The sequence below is a fragment of the Rattus norvegicus genome, chromosome 7 (genome assembly GCF_021556685.1).
Source record: "Rattus norvegicus strain SHRSP/BbbUtx chromosome 7, alternate assembly SHRSP_T2T, whole genome shotgun sequence".
Classification (NCBI taxonomy): domain Eukaryota; kingdom Metazoa; phylum Chordata; class Mammalia; order Rodentia; family Muridae; genus Rattus; species Rattus norvegicus.
The window spans coordinates 34,486,868-34,504,870 of NC_141540.1; the positions used below are offsets into that span (position 1 = coordinate 34,486,868).

The window sequence follows — 18,003 nt, forward strand, 5'->3', positions numbered from 1 at the left end:
TCCCTCCCTCCCTCCATACCTCCCTCCCTCCCTCATTCCCTCCATCTCCCTTCCTCTTCCCTCCTTCCATTTCCCCATCCTCTTTCATTCTTCTGGTCCAGGGATTCTTGGCATGTGCTCAGGAGGATGGTGACGCTACCTGAATTCTCCCCGAGTCATTCAGATTCTTCTGAATCCACAGGATGCATAAACTCCTCTCTTACTACTGTTCTCTTTCTATCTCATTGGGTGAGTACCAATGAGAGTATAACTGAGAATTTTTTACGCTGTGTGACACTTTTCCAGGTACAGGTGGGGAATAGGAAGAGAGAAGAGCGGGTGAGGAGAAAGGGTGTGTGCTCTCACCTTTTCCATATATCTAGCTGCTTCGTGAGAGCTTGGACTCTCATGTCTTTTCAGCACTGGGGTGGCTGACTTGTTATAACTTCCTGGTACAGCTATGGTCAAAGGTATTTACAGGTTGAATTAGATTAAATACTAAATATTAACTTGAACTTGTTTCTCAGTTATACTATCTTACAGTACATGAGTAGGACTCTCTCCATGTAGAAAAACTTAAAGTGGTTATGGCCTTTTATTCTGTTCTTTATATAGATTCAAGCATCATTTGATCACAGGCTGGGGAAAGCCAATGTTTAGATGTACAGTATGGTTGACCATTTTTCAACAGATGATTTTGTTTTGCGTACCTTTCTCTCTTCATCTGAATGATTATCTTGCCAATATCATTTCCATTTCCTTACACACACACATGCTGAGTTCCAACAAGACTAAGAAATTTGTATTCTCCAAATGATGGTATGCTTTCATGCTTCTGACCAAGTACATATTGTTTTCCTGGCTTTGGATGCTTTTTCACTAATTCCCCACTCTCGACCCCATACTCACTCATCTGAACTCCAATAGGAAACATAAATAACATAATTTTGTAACTTAATATTTCTTTCTCTATACTTTCCATTACATAAAAACCTATTTCTGAACAAAGAATTTTTAAAAATCCTCTCAGCCATGCAGCCTGGGTAGCAAACATGTTGACCATGCTATAGATGTTAGGCAAACATCTATCATACTAGCCACCTGTTGTTGCATAGCGAATTAATCTGGAAATTGTGACTAAAAACCTCTTGCATCTATTATCTTCATGGATCAGAAACCTAGGAAAGATTTACTTGTATGCCTCTGGCCAAGCCTCTCTCGTGAGGGTACAGTTAGTCTAGGGTATAGAACTATGGTCATTTCAAGACTTGACAGAGGGCTGGTGGATTTGCTTCTAAGCCATTTTGTATTGTGCTACACACATTTCAGCTCTTGGTGGATTATTGAACTGATAGCTTCTGAGCCTCAACATGCTATACTGGTATTTGATACAGTTCTTCTTATATGACCAAATCCCTACTTCCTCAATGCAAGCGATCTGAGAGAAGAAGAACCCAAGAAGACACATCCCAGAGAAAATCTGGTGATTTTATAACTTTTTTTTTCCAGAAGTGACATCCTTAAGCTTTACACACACACACACACACACACACACACACACACACACACACACACACACATATCTGAAGAAGATCAAGCTTGGCTTTTAATTATGTAGGAGGAATATTCATATGCATCATGCATATAGGAATCTATACCATGTAACACTGTCCATAAGATTTCCATTTCAAGTATGTAAGTCAAGGAGACATAGTCTATCCCTCACTCTCTTCCCCCTCTCTCCCTCCCCATCTCTTCTCTGTGTATTTCTTCATTCTTCTGATTCAGGTGACGTATCTGCCATTCTTAGCATAAGTTCAGGAGGAAGGTGATTATATATCTAAGTAACTATATATGGTTATTTAGTTGTATAACTATAACTATACATCATTGTTTAGTTATAAAACTATAACTAAAAACGAGTTCACTGTCTTCATAGTTAATTATTATTGAGGGCCTACTATGTACTATGCAATGAATTGTGTACGTTCATGTCTCATTTATCTTTACAACACTACAATAAAAACATCATTTAATATATGAGGAAACAAATTAAATACACCAGGATATCGGCATAGATTTGTCTAATTCCAAATTCCTAATACAGCTCTCCTTTTCTTAGAACTTCTTCTAAGAATATTGAGTTTTATTCATATTTAACTTCCTGAATTCTGCAAATATTCCCGTTTCCCACTTGTATCTCTTAGAATGCCCCTCCCTGACATTTCTTTCTGTGCAAAGTTTATACATACATCAGAGAACGGTTGAAATATTATTAATATAATGACTGTGCAGATTTATTGGGTACAATATAATATTTCAATACATATAGTCCATAATGATCAAATGAGGGAAATTCACTATCCTTTCAAATGTGTCATTTCCCTCTGCTGGGAACATGCAGATTTCTCTCTACTGCCTTTCTGAAGGATACAATAACCTGCTGTCAGCCAAAGAGATGCCCAGCTGCACTTGCTTTTCATTAATCATCCACCCTCCTCCCCCTTTGATCCAGCAAACCCTCTGATAGTCACTAATCCGACTCTACTCCTCTACGATCAACATTTTATCTTCCACATTGAAGTTACAATTTGCAATATTTGTCTTTCAGATAAACTTCTACCTCTTGCTATCTTCCCTAAATCTGTGACTGGAAGAAACGTCAATCTCATTGGTCGGTGTTCAGCATCTAGCATCGTCCTTTGTATCCTTGAACAGCAGAATGCACTTGAATACCTTCATATTCAATACACACCAGGGAATGGTGTGACAGATACAGGGCTATAAAACTGCACAGGGATCATTTATATTAATCAGATATTCTTCTTGTAAAACATCAAATAAATTTCCAGTATTCCTAAGCTTCTCATTGTGGAGGGAAATGACAGTTAAACCAAATAACAAACACACTATGTAGTAACTTAATCTGAATAGAGTCTCATTTCTGTCTGAAACTTCAGATATACTTGGCAACTTCCTTAGGTAATTTTTTCCCACCTTATATTTTTGCTACCCACTGCAGGTAGAACACAGAAAACTGTCTTGGACACAGGTTTTATATTGCCGTGTCCACCAGGTAACTGACTGAATGATATATCAATGGCCTTTTAAAGTAAAGTTAATTTTCCAAGAATTTATGTATAGGCAAGAACAATAGTTCTTGGTGATTCTCTATCAGATATCACTATATGTTAGTTATCTATATTATAATTCACAACAGTAGCAGAATTACTGTTTGAAGTTGCAGCTAAAATAACTTTATGGTTGGGGCTTACCACAGCAGGAGGAACTGTATTAGAGGTCACAGCATTAAGAAGGTTGAGAGCCACTGCTCTAGACTATCCTATACTTAGGGTGTTTTTAATCTGGAAAGGATGGACACAGAAATAAAGAAGCCAGGTCCTCTTTCTCTGCGTTATTGAGAACATCTGTGGTGACTACATTTGGCGTAGGTTTGTTTCGCTTTGTCCACCTCGCTTTACTTGGTATTCCTTGAAGGACTTTCTTAAAGGGTTCACACAGAGAGGAAGAGAAATGTGTCTACGTGATAAACAGTGCAAACAAAATCAATGTAGTATAAAAACCAAATGGCTAAGGTTAAGAAACAGATGACAGATTCAGAAAATGAAGATTCTCACTTGTTGCGGTTTCCACGTAGTTCAATCCTTCATGACCCAGTGTTTTGTATTTTGTGTTAAACCACTTTAAGAAGCAGTAAAGGATCTTTTGGCTTAGGCTTTGTATGGAGTTCTATTTCTGTATGGAGTCACTCTTTTCCAACAATGAGTACGGCCAGTCCTCATATGGAGTTGTTTCTACGGTGGTTAAATGTATGCCAACTTAAATGCCCATAGAGTGCCCATACTTGGCACAATGGTTTTCTGGGTTTGTCTGTGAGGTCGTGTGTGGGTTACCTTAATATCTGAAAGGTAGACTGAGCAAAGAGATCTGTCTTCCCTCATGTGTGGACCTCATCCAGTTGATGACAGAGCTGAACAGAGCAAACGGGCTGAGTAATGAGGGGCGCCAGACTGACTGGTGCACTGAGCAAGAGAACTTGTGTTTGCTGGACGCGAGAGCTGAGCTGACGTTGAGAACTTGTGTTTGCTGGATGCGAGAGCTGAGCTGACGTCTCGGCCCTACGTGGATATAAAGCTTGTCAGCCTTGGTAGTAGAACTGAGCCCATAGCTCTCTTTGTTTGTCTGTGTTTGGGACTCAAGACAGAACTGCATGTTGACTCCTCGAGTTTCTAGTTAACAACTGCAGATCTGGAGACCTCTCTGGCTCTAAGATCTGATCCAGTTCTGGACAGGACTCTCTTTGCTCAGACATTTCTAGTTCTGGAAAACCCTGACAAAACAAGGCCACGAGAGACCATCTCTCATCTCTGGAAGTAAATCTTGTCTGCGCTAATAAATAAAAGAGACTATTTCTGTGGCTATGCTATATATAAATATTTCTGTTTATTTTCTTACTTTTTCTATGGGATCTGTTTCATCTTCTACCCTCTAACTATGATATTAAGTTGGATAGCAGGAAAAGAAACATTTATTAAACTTTTATAGGCCTAACTACATGTAGGTCAGTTGTCTTTCATTTTATCTATATACATAGACAGCAGAAGACAGTTTCTTACAACCCCCCCCCCTTCTCATAAAGAACACTGAAAGCATCACAGCTCAAATGTAAAACTGAATGCTGTTTTGAACCAATGTGTTATGGAAGAAATAAAATAAATTATGATTAATGCTATAGTTTTTTGCTTCAACAACCTGAGTGAAAACGTACAAAATGGCTGTAGGGATGAACAGTGACAGTTAAGTGGCATTGAGAACCAAAGCCACAGAAACAGAGGACTGCAGAGTCCAGTACTGTAAATATTAGACGCAGACTTTATTCAATAATTTATTTTTTAATTCACTTTACATCCTAATTGCACCCCTCTATCCTCTCAGTCCCCCCTTAAAAATCCATTTCCCTTTTGCCTCCATCCCTTCCCAGAGAAGGTGAAGCCCCCCTTGGGTACCACCCCACCCTAGGACATCTAGTCCCAGCAGGACCTAGGCACCTCCTCTCCCACTGAGGCCCAACCAGGCAGTCCAGCCAGGGGAAGGAGATCCAATGGCAGTCCACCTTGAGTCAAAGAGTCAGACAGCCGCTGCGCCAGCTGTTAGAGGACCCATATGAAAACCAAGCCTCAGTCCTCTCCAAATGTGTAGGAGGCCTAGGTTTAGCCCCTGCATGCTCTTTGGTTGGTGGTTCAGTCTCTGTGAGCCATCACGGGCCCAGGTTAGTTGACTCTGTAGGTCTACTTGTGGCAGACACGGACTTTTAAAAAGATGTTCTTTGTCCTGTTCATCTCTCCCCTGGCCTCTGTTCATGTTCCTCTCTTCCTCCTTCTCTTTCCTACCCACCTCCAGTTATCCTCAATGCGAAGGAGTGATGAATGCTTGCGATGATTCTTCAGCTAATTATCCAGTTACTGTCCATTGTCTCCGGATGCTGAAATATCACTGCGGACCCTATAAATGCGTACAGTTATTACATGCCAAGCCAAAAATATTTAAAGCTCTATCTAAACGCGTATACTAAAACGATGCGTACTTGCCATTCTCAAGTAAATAAAATCGAAGCTTAAAAGTTGTGAGGAACAGCACAGTATCAGGTACTAATGTGGGATATCTAGTAATAAACAACTAGGAGACTTAGAATTTAAAAGGAGAGTTGGAATTAGTGGTTTGCCAGCTCCCTCGGTACAGCTTAAGAAAGAAAAAAATAAACTGGAAAGTAAATATAACAAGCTATTCTGAGTGCAATACAGAGACGGTATGAATAATAACACAGAGAGAATGAGTTAATGATACTAAGAATGATAATGGTACGTGTTCTGTCTAATATTTCATTGGAGTCTAAAAGGCATCAGGAAAGGGGGCAGAAGGCGGTACCGGAAGCAATAAAGGAGAGGAGGTGTGGCCCCACCCACAGCCTTGCTCATAGCTACGGGTACAAGCTGCATCCTCTCGGGACTTCAAGCCAGGACCTTGGTCATCTCTGATTTCGTTCTTTCTCTATACATACTCAATACATCACAGAATTGTTTTTTGTAAGCTTAGATTGGCCAAACTATTTGACGTTTTAGACCACATTAGATAGCTCCACAGGGGACTAGAGCAAAAATATGGAGTTCCCATAGTTCCCCAGTGTCTCTCACTGTCACCCACTCTCAGCATCCTTTACTGGAATGGGACATTTGCAGTAAGCGATGAGCCTGCATCGCAGAGTTTACAGTTTAATGTAGGACTGACCTTTAGAGCTGCACATCTCTGGTTTGGTGGGTGTATAATGAGATGTATCCACCTACATTATACCTACAGGGTATTTTCTCTGCTCTAACACTCCTCTGCTCTTTGCCTATTTGCCTTCATATGTGTCTGCACGCCAGAAGAGGGCGCCAAGACCTCATTACAGATGGTTGTGAGCTACCATGTGGTTGCTGAGAATTGAACTCAGGACCTCTGGAAGCACAGTCAGTGTGTCCAACCTCTGAGCCGGAGTAATGCTTGACACGTAGCTACGTGTCCCGTATCTTTAAGTATGGTTGAATGAATGAGAAGCATGAAAGCTGAAAGAACAACTTGCTTTCATTCTGCTAACTAATGATTTTCGATTTCAATATTTATCCACTCAGAAAATTACTCCACTTATTCTAGAATGCAGGCAAGTCCACAGTATCTATTAGATTTAAGAAATGTACTCAGGAGCATATGCGGGCTGGCCCGAGGTCCCCAACACATATATAGCAGAGGCCTGCCTGGTCAGGCCTCAGTGGGAGATGTGCTTAATCTTGAGGCCCCAGGAAAGGAGGAGGCCTAGGGAGCACTCTCTTGGAGGCAAGGGGAAGGAGGAATGGGATGAGGAACTGTGGGAGGGGAGATCAAGAGGGGGACAATGACTGAAATGTAAATAAATAAAAGAATAATAATCACAAAGAAATGTGGTCTGGAAATTTTGAGTTTTTTGTTTATTTATGAATGACTATTTTATCTAAATATGCCATATTTGAATTTTTTTGGTTCATTATTCCCCAATGAGACTATGTTGTGTGTGTGTGTGTGTGTGTGTGTGTGTGTGTGTGTGTGTGCGCGCGTGCGCGCGTGCTTATGCAGATGTTTGCAGGGGACGTATGCTCATATGCATGTGTACATGCATATTAAGGCCAGAGGTTCTCGTCAGGTTTTCTCCTTAATTACTTTCCTCTTTATTTTTTGAAACACGGTCTCGCACTGAACCTGAATCTCTTTTATTTGGCTACACTCACTGGTGGGTGATCTGCAGGGACTGCTTGTTTTTTCCCTCGGTGCAAAGATTACAGATGCATGCTATTACCCTAACTCTTACATGGGTGTTAGGGATCTGAGCTCAAATCTTCATGCATAAGCAGCAAGCACTTTACTGATTAACAACCTCCCAAGGCTCTGAAATGTGTCTTTATCTGATGGACACAGTCTTAGGGGGGGTTGACTTCCTTTCTTGTTTCATGAACAAAGGTGACTTCATTAATGATTCCTGTTTACTTAGGATTGTAAGCAATGACCATAGGACAGAGAAACATTGTCATATATAGAAAATACAGTCTAGATCTAGTTTGCATCAGTTCATATGTATGGGGCATAAAAGTATTGGGACAGAATTGAAAACATAACATAAATGAACATCTTGCAGATTCGTAGTTTCAATAATTCAAAAAATTTCATTCAAAGCTATGAAAGACTAAGTTTTATTATTAAGCAGATACACTGTGTTATAGCAACCAATATTATGTTATTATCTATCCATCTCTAAACTCTTCTTCAGCTATCATTTTATTTGGGTATGAATTGAAAGGGAAAATGTTGTACAATATGCAGAATTCCAAGTTATTCTTCTAAAAGATCCTATTTCCTTCTTCCCCCACCAAATGCAAAACACCAGGGAAACTCATTTAGGTCCTGAAATTTCATTCATTTTAATTTTGAACATGTTGGTTTATGTGATTACCTTCTAATGATAAAATTGTTTGTTTATGTCTTATATAAATGTCAGGTTTGATTTTAAATTAAAGTTACGTGATCTAGGGCTATCTGGGCAAAGTTATTCCAGCAGCTTGAGTTTGGGTTTTAGGAATCAAGTGGATATGAAATTCCTACATAATAAAAATGAGCTTTCAATAGAAAGATCGGAAATTGCTGGCCAGTTCCGTCACATTTCAAAACTATATTAATTTTCAAAGCAGTGACTTTCATGTAGTGACAATGGTGGTCTTAAGGTCTGTGAAGGATGATATGTCATTATAATAAACTGAATATTGCTCATTCATGAAGGAATTATACTGCAAGCACTAATATTCACCATCTTGAAGGAGAACAGAACATTCAGTATGTATTTTTTTAAAAAAAATACACCACTGAACCTAGTCTTAATTATGATATTATAATTGATGTCAGCTTTAAGTTGAAATAGCAACTCATGTTCACAAAAATAATTTCAAATCTTGAGGGGTAAACTGACTGATTAAGTTCATGGCAGTTCTATTTTCGTTCACAGATAATGCCTCTGAGGTAGCAATTACTGCTCCAGGAACTGGTCACCATAGAAACAGCTCTACAGGCCCAACACCTGACTGCTCACCTCCATCCCCCGACACTGCCCTAAAAAATATCGTAAAAGTTATCCGACCTCAGGTAAGTGAGTACCCAGGATGATATCGCCTGTCCTGTAACGTTTGATTCTGACCTAATACGTGTAAACTACTATTATGTAACATATAATAGATTAAGAGAAGAGATTCAAAATAGGCTGTTTGCTTCCTATGAAGTTCATAATAGACACGGCGATCTCTATTAGCTCTTGGAAAATGAACTTTTATATTATGAGGATTAAATGAGGCTTAGAAAAATGGCTGCTTCCCATTTTTCTCTGAGCATTTACTAGGCTGCGGTTGGTGAGCTGCTACTGTGTTCTGAAGCCTTTGGTGGACATGGTGCATTGTTTGTGTTGATTTCTCTATCCTCAACCCCAGTGAAGTTGAGAACAGGTGCTTTCAATTCTCCATCCCTCTGTGTTGGGTATCACACTACCCACTCTCCGTACTGTCCTCCAGGGTTCATGGTCTCCGTAATATGCTTTTACCTTTTGTTCTTTTTATTTTTCCCATTCCTGTCACTTGCCTGTATGTTTTTCCCCCTCATCCCCCTTCTCTTTCTGTTGGATTTCCCAGTAGGCGGTTTGCAGGCAAGCTTTAGAAATATCATTGGGACAAGCTGTTCTGTGATATTTCATTGAAAATAGCACTTATAAAGCTGTTTGCATTATATTTTTGCCAACAGATGGACCTAGAACATGGAATTGGTGGTGTTCTCAACCTGGCTCATTCTGAATGGGCTTCATAAAATCCAAGAGAGGGGGGACTCAGGATCCAATCAATGCCTTTCTGCACTGCTGAGACAGAGCATGAATAAACCCAGACATCGGTCTGCTGTGCACTCATGTCTAAAACTGTGCAAGCGACAATTTGTTTAATAAATAGAATTCTTTCTTATAACCTACTTTAGATTATTATATGACAATCCCATCCTCCATAGCATTTCAATTTCATATTCCAGTACAGTTTGTAGAAGGCTTTTGTGTAAATTATTTCATTTAAACATCATCGATCCCCAGGGAATTTGTAGGCTGATGCTGAAAGATACTGGAATTCTAGTGCATCGAAACGGCCATCTACTAGGGAGCTCCTTTGATTTCTTTTAATACAACAGCTATTTCATCCAGTCCTACTCAGTGATTAAAATATCCTCAAGAAACTGCATGAGTCATCTTCATAACAATTGAATGGACACATGTTGCAATGTTTGGGCACAGACAACGTTATAATACTTCAGTATGCAGAGTAAGAAAATGTTTTCGAGCATTTCATCTCAATCTACGTGATCAAAGCAACAGCCACCAAACCCCGATCCAATGGGAGTGCCACACTTGTGCTCACTGCTTCCCAATTTCTATCCAGGTGCTTTGGTATGGCTGCATACTTAACACAACTCTGGCACTTACATTGAAACCATTTGTTTTTACACACATATGTAAGATGCTCTCCTACACATGTTATTAAAATCCATTATTAAATATTAGTTATTTTTAATCATTATGTAAATTATCTAATTTAAATTGTCTTGCTCACTCTTGAATGAAAAACAGATTCCTTAGAGATACGGGGTAAGGATTCTCCACCAAAAAAAGAAGAAGAATTCGTCTTCCCCAGGGATGAGACCGCCAGTTAGTTATTCAATACCAAGCAATCCACCCTGAAATGAGGTACATGCAAGCAAGAAGATATGGAAGCAGCATATTGTGTGTAGATTCACACACACACACACACACACACACACACACACACACACAGTGTGTTATAACAATAATCACACAAAAGAGATGAATTTCAGGGATTAACAAAGAAATATGGGAGGGTTGGAGGGACAAGGGAAAACGACATATAATTTATTTTAGCTAAAATTAAACAAAAATTCAAAACTTTTATCAGGCATGGGCGGCACACACCTTTAATCCCAGTACTTGAGAGGCAGAAGAAGGATCTCTCTGAGTTCAAGGGTAGCCTAGGGAAGTTTCAGACCAGCATGAACTACACAGTAAAACCTTGTTTCAAAAAAAAATAATCTCTATATATCTTAGTTCAGGATGGGATATTTGAAAAACTTTGAGGAGAACTATAGCTAGCAGAAATAGCACCTTGACTCTATTCCTTTTCTGTTCTCCTTATGGCTCCTGAACACTTTGGTCCTCAGTCACTGTAGACAGACAGAAGTATAAAATTCATATGCATGTAATTATGAAAGAATAATGGGGTAGGATTGCTGGTTTATTTTCTTTTTCTTCATTTCCTCCTTCTATTGAAAACAAATTCTTCTCTCACACAATATATCCTGATTATAGTTCCCCCTCCCTCCTCTCCTCCTCTCTCATTAGAAAAGAACAGATTTCTAAGAGATAACAGCCAAGCATGCTAAAATAAAATAGAATAAGATAAATCAAAAACCATCAGGACTGGACAAGGCAACCTAACAGAAGGAAAAGAGACCAAGGGCAGGCACAAGAGTCAGAGATGCACTCATTCACACACCCAGGAGTCCCATAAAAATACTAGACTAAGATATTGTGTGTGTGTGTGTGTGTGTGTGCGTGTGTGTGTGTGTACATGAACATGTATATGTATGTTTAGGCCCTGTGTATTCTTCTTTAGTCACTGTGAGTTTATATGAGCTTTGCCAGTTGATTTAAAGGGCTTTGTTTTCCTGATGTCCTCCATTCCCTCTGGATCTGACACTCTTCTGCCTCCCTGAACTCTGAGGGGAGGATTTTCATGGACCCTTAGACCAACAACTCGATTGAGTTCAACTCTGTCCTGAAGCCTCATTTGGGGACAAGAGATGGCGGGTTGGGATTCTGTATCGCTCATTATTAGGATATCTCATTAGGACCACCTTCATATGTCTTTGGAAGGTTCCACTGCACTAGGTTTCTGTGTCATCCCTTAAATGCTCCTCAATTCTAGCTGTCTCTCCCCTCCTCTATCTACCTCCCCCTCCTTGAGTGATCCTTCTGTTTCCATCCCCACATGTCCTCAGTCACCCTGTAAAATCTATTTCTCTCTCCCAGAGAGATTCTATTCATGTGCCCTCCCCAGTCCTTCCTCTACAGCTATACTCTCTGGATCTATAGATTATAACTTGGTTATCAGTTATTTAATGGATAATATCTATGTGTAAGTAACTACATGCCACATTTATCTTTCTGGGTTACCTTAATCAGGATGATTTCTTTTTCTACTTCCATCCATTTGCCTGCAAATTTTGTTATTTTTTTTAACAGCTGACTAATAAGCCATTGTGAAAATGTACCACATATTCTTAATCAGTTTTTCTGTTGAGGGATATTTAGGTCGTTTCCAGTTTCTGGCTATTATATATAAGGCAGCACTTAAGAGCATAGATTCAGAAATATCCAGTAAAATATTTGCAAACAGAATCCAAGAACACATCCAAAAGATCATCCATCATGATCAAGTAAACTTCATCCAAGAGATGCAGGGATGGTTTAAGATACAGAAATAAATAAATAAATATGATCCACCATGTAAACAAACCGAAAGAAAAAAAATACATGATCATCTCTTTACATGCAGAAAAAGTCTTTGACAAAACCCAATATCCTTTCGCAATAAAAATTTCTGGAGAGATGAGGGCTACAAAAACATACCTAAACACAATAAAGACAGTAGTAGCCACCATCAAATTTAGTGGAGGACTGCTGGTTTCCAGAAAGGATTTGGAGACCAGACCAGAAGATAGGCAAAGACAGAAGATATGGTGGTACAGAAGAGTCTCCTGTGTGTATTCAAATAGCCATAGTCAGAAATGAAATATTGTTCTAAAGAAAAGGTAATTATTGGCTAGATTTTATAAGTGCCTATATTTTAATCCTCTAAAACACTTGCTGATTTTAGGTATGTATCTGGAAATGTAAGAAATCTGGTTAGAACCACTTGTGGGTATTCAAGCACTTGGTATCCATTTACTAGCAGAATTTTTTTAGTGTTAGAAATCAAAGCCATGGTCTAGCTCATGCTACGAAATGGTTCTACTACTGAGCTACATTCTTAGCACTAAATAATAAATCATCAAAATAATTAAAGTAGAGCTTCACTTTTAAAACTAGAGGTAAGAAACCTTTGGTTCGGTTCTCAGATATGGTAGAAGGAACTGAGTCCCAAAAGTTGTCGTCTAACCCCCACATGCACATCATGACATATGCACATACACACACACACACAAACACACACACACACACACACACACACACACACACACACCACACACTTAAAAACATAAAGCTTTAAAAATAAAAGGATAAATACAAACCTTATCAATGTGTATTTCCTTGTTTGTGCATTCTTGGACCATGGGAGGAATATGTGAACATGTGAGCTGCAGGGCAAACATTCACTGGAAATGGATGCTGCTTAGCATGATCTGGATCACCTTCCTTGGCCTCATACACATCTTTACCTAGCTAAGTCTGCATTCTACCTCTCTATGGAGAGAATCCACTGCTACCTTGGAACCCATGCTTCCACAGAGAGAGAGAGAGAGAGAGAGAGAGAGAGAGAGAGAGAGAGAGAGAGAGAGAGAGAGAGAGAGAGAGAGAGAGAGAGAGAGAAGAGAGAGGGAGGGAGGGAGGGAGGGAAGGAAGGGGGGAGGGAGCCTTACAGCACCGCAGGTGTTCTGATTAGCTTGCTAATTACCTGCAAGCCTCAGACTTTCCACAGCTCTCTATTGAGGTTGTTTTTGCTCTGCATGTTTATTAACTACCTGAGTCGCAGCTGTTAGTTTCAGGGTCCTGTTTGATCTCCTCACCTTTGCTTCCTTGGGTCCTTTCACATCTTAAAAACCTCTAGATTGTGAAGCATCCTATTTTTAATTAATAAGAACTGAAATATTTATGTGCTACTGGCTTCTCTTTGTTTCTCTCAAGAATATTAACCCACAAGGCTGAGTTTTTCTGTTTAGAATAACCCACAGGCTTTTACCTGAAAAAAATAGAATGATTTTTACACTTGAAAATACTTGGAAAAAAGTCTCTTTTTTTAAAAAAGTTAAGTGGGTGCATTGACATGCCAATTTTCTTTCCACTAAATAATTACATATTGCTTAGGCTTGACTTTTTGTTCCTAAACTGACATATAAAATTGTATGTATTTGTAATCTGCAGTTGTACATTCAGATGAATACATACTTTGTGAGGTAGAAAGCCAATGTCATTAGTAAATGCCTTCCCTCCCATCATTTTGTGTTAAGAACATTTAGCATCCTTTCCTTAGCATTGCATAACCAATGTGCTACCACTTACATCGTCACCATAGATAGCTTTCTTGAGCTTACCTCTGTCTAACTATAAATATTGATCTCTGATTAGCATCTTTCGATACTATTTTCCTCCTATCCACCCTGGACAGTGGTACCCATTATTCTGATCTCTTCATCTATGAGATTATTTATCCTTGTCTTCTGTAGAAAAGTGAAATTGTCAACAGTCATCTTTCTGTGTCTGTCTTAACATCACTAATTGTCAGGGAAATGCAAATTGAGACCATAATGAGATTCCATCTCATTCCTTTTTAAAAAATGGCTATTATCAGAAAGAGTGGGGATAATAAGCATTGGCAAAGATATGAGAAACCTGAACTCTTACACAGTGTGAGTAGAAATGTAAATTAACGTAGCTATGATGGAGAGCCGTGTGGAGGCTCCTAGGAAGCGAAAATTATGAGTGCCAGATAATAGAACTCGCCATATGGTCCAGCAGCTCTATTACAGGGTGTAGGTCTAAAGTCAGTAGGTCAAAGAGAGATCTGTGTTTATTGCAACACTAGTCAAAATAGCCAGTGTAGAGAATCAACCTAAGGATTTAGTGGGTGAATGGATAGAAAAAAAAGTATATTCACATGACAGAGCAACAGCCAACTATACGCATGAAGAAAACCGTGTCATGTTGATGACACAAATGAACTTGGAGGATGTTAAGTAAAATGAGTAAAATGTCTTTATTTCTTTAAGTTTCCTGGTAAAAACCTTACAACCCTTCCAATAAAACACACAGCTCATAAGTGAACAGATTCACACTCAATCTATTTACCTGTAGGTGTAATCTTGCTCGAAGCAGAAAGGAGAATTCCCATCACTCCAGAGATTCCTCCTGACCCTTACCAGGAAATCTTCCTCATTTCTGTCTCACGCTGGCTTTATGCTGCAAATAAAAAGAATCTATTATTAGACTTTTTATGTAAATTGAATCCTTTTGAGAGTCATGTGTTACTTATCTTTCTAAATGAATAGTATTCCATTGGATTAATATACTACGATGTATGATTTGATGTTTGAGATCTTTGCTCTCCTGTGAATTAGAGCTTGGTTTATTTTGTTTGTTGGTTTGTTGTTGTTTTGCCTTTAAATTTATTCTTTGAAAATTGTGTACAATGTTTCCTTCTTCCAAACAAATCTCTCTTAATCCCCCAATATATCTTCTTCCCAATTTCAGAGAGAGAGAGAGAGAGAGAGAGAGAGAGAGAGAATAACACTGAGTCCAAATGATGCTGCCTATATATGCATGAGTCTGGGTGTGTGTGTGTGTGTGTGTGTGTGTGTGTGTGTGTGTGTGTGTTGTCATCCATTGGAGCATGGGTAACCTACTAGTGGTCACCTTCCCGAGAAAAGTAACCATCCCTCCTCCAGCAGCCATGAGCTACCAATAGCTCTTCAGCTAGGGTTGGGGACATAGGAGCCCTTCCTACTCCATGTTGGAATTTTTTAGCTAATTTGAGCTGTGCAGGTCTTGTGCATTCTGTGAGTTCTTCCTGATTACACATGAATATATTTGTATGCTTTTATAAATATGTTCTTATGTGGATACAAGAAATGGAATGGTTAGGCTCAAGGTAGATCATTTTATAATAAACTTTCCTACGGTCTTGAAGCAGTCTTTCCATTTTATAGCCACCAATAGCACTATAGGACAATTTTAGTTTGTCTCCAGCTAAACTTGTTAATCCTTTTTATTTTAGCCACACTTTTGGATATGAAACGATTTGTCATTATAGTTTAAGTTTTTCTGCTGACTAATGTCATTGAGCACTTCTTCTGTGGCTATTGCACTTTCTTTTTTTACAGTTTTATATCCATCTTTATTTCTTTGTTAAAAAACAGTTTTTCCACTTTAATTCTTTGATTTCACACAATGAAATTTATTGGATACTTTTTATTTACATTTCAAATGTTATTCCCTTTCCTAGTTTCCTGGACATAAGCCCCCAATCCCATCCCCTCTCCCCCTTCTTCTCTGACGGTGTCCCCCTTCCCAATCACCCCCTTTCCCACCCCCTGACATTCCCCTGCACTGGGGAACCAGCCTTGGCAGGAACATGGGTTTCTCCTCCCATTGGTGCCCAACAGGGCCGTCTTCTGAGACACATGCAGCTGGAAACATGGGTCTCTCCATGTGTACACTTTGGATGGTGGTTTAGTCCCAGGGTTGATTTGTATTGTTATTCTTATGGGGTTGCAAACCTCTTAGGCTCCTTCAATCCTTTCTCTAATTCCTCCAACGGGGACCCTGTTCTCAGTTCAGTGGTTTGCTGCCAGCATACACCTCTGTATTTGACATGTTCTGGCTGAGCCTCTCAGGAGACAGCTATATCAGGCTCCTGTCAGCATGCACTTCTTGGCTTTATCAATAATATCTGGTTTTGGCAGCTATATATATATATATATATATATATATATATATATATATATATATTCAGGTGGGGCAGGCTCTGAATGGTCATTCCTTCAGCCTCTGCTCCAAACTTTGTCTCCATATTCCCTTCTATGAATACTTTTGTTCCTCTTTTTTAGAAGAACTGAAGCATCACACTTTGGTCGTCCTTCATCTTGGTTTCATGTGGGCTGTGAATTATATCTTAGGTAATTCCAGCATTGGGGCTAATATCCACTTATCAGTGAGTGCATGCCATGTATGTTTTTGTGTAATTGAGTTACCTCACGCAGGATGATATCGCCTAGTTCCATCCATTTGTCTATGAATTTCATAAAGTCATTGTTTTTGATAGCTGAGTAGTGCTCCATTGTGTAGATGAACCACATTTTCTGTATCCATTCCTCTGTTGAAGGGCATCTGGGTTCTTTCTAGCTTCTAGCTATTATAAATAAGGCTGCTATGAACATAGTGGAGCACGTGTCTTTGTTTTAGAGAATCTTTTGGGTATATGCCCAGGAGAGTTGCAGCTGGGTCCTCAGGTAGTGCAATGTTCAATTTTCTGAGGAACCTCCAAACTGATTTCCAGAATGGTTGTACCAGTCTGCAATCCCACCAACAATGGAGGAGTGTTCCTCTTTTTCCACATCCTCGCCAGCATTTGTTGTCACCTGAGTTTTTGATCTTAGCCATTCTGACTGGTGTGAGGTGGAATCTCAGGGTTGTTTTGATTTGCATTTCCCTGATGACTAGGGATGTTGAACATTTCTTTAAGTACTTCTCAGCCATTTGATATTCCTCACCTGAGAATTCTTTGTTTAGCTTTGTACTCCATTTTTATTAAGGTTATTTGTCTCTCTGGAATCTAACTTCTTGAGTTCTTTGTATATTTTGGATATTAGTTCTCTATCAGATGTAGGATTGGTAAAGATCTTTTCCCAATCTGTTGCTTGCCATTTTGTCCTAATGACAGTGTCCTTTGCCTTACAGAAGCTTTGTAGTTTTATGAGGTCCCATTTTTTGATTCTTGATCTTAGAGCATAAGCCATTGGTGTTTTGTTCAGTAAATTTTCCCCTGTGCCCATGCGTTCCAGGCTCTTTCCCACTTTCTCTTTTATTAGTTTCATTGTATCTGGTTTTACGTGAAGACCCTTGATTCACTTGGACTTGAGCTTTTTACAAGGGGATAAGAATGAATCAATTTGCATTCTTCTAAATGCTGACTTCCAGGTGAACCAGCACCATTTGTTGAAAATGCTATCTTTCTTCCGTTGGATTGTTTTATCGCCTTTGTCAAAGATCAAGTGACCATAGGTGTGTGGGTTTGCTGGGTCTTCAATTCTATTCCACTGATCTACCTGCCTGTCTCTATACCAATGCCTTACAATTTTTTTATCACTATTGCTCTGTAATATAGCTTCAGGTCAGGGATGGCGATTCCTCCAGAAGTTCTTTTATTGTTGAGTATAGTTTACGCTATCCTGTTTTTTTTTTTTTTGTTATTCTAAATGAATTTGCGAATTGCACTTTCTGACTCTATGAAGAGTTGAGTTAGTATTTTGATGGGGATTGAATTGAATCTCTATTGCAGATTCCTATGAGGAACTTTTCTTCATTTTTAAGGGGATTTCTCAACTTTTTAATTTTTGGCTGAGATTTATTTT

The 18,003-nt window shown here is 39.2% G+C and overlaps 1 protein-coding gene across 5 annotated transcripts in view; it reads left to right on the forward strand.

Moving 5' to 3' along the window:
- Anks1b (ankyrin repeat and sterile alpha motif domain containing 1B) overlaps positions 1-18,003 on the forward strand; it is a 1,165,946-nt gene that overhangs the window by 474,415 nt on the left and 673,528 nt on the right. For all 5 annotated transcript variants that reach the window (NM_001414940.1, NM_001271371.3, XM_087557137.1 and 2 more), the window contains exon 11: positions 8,564-8,700. In NM_001414940.1, the coding sequence (NP_001401869.1) occupies positions 8,564-8,700 (137 nt within the window). The remainder of the gene's footprint in view (positions 1-8,563; positions 8,701-18,003) is intronic.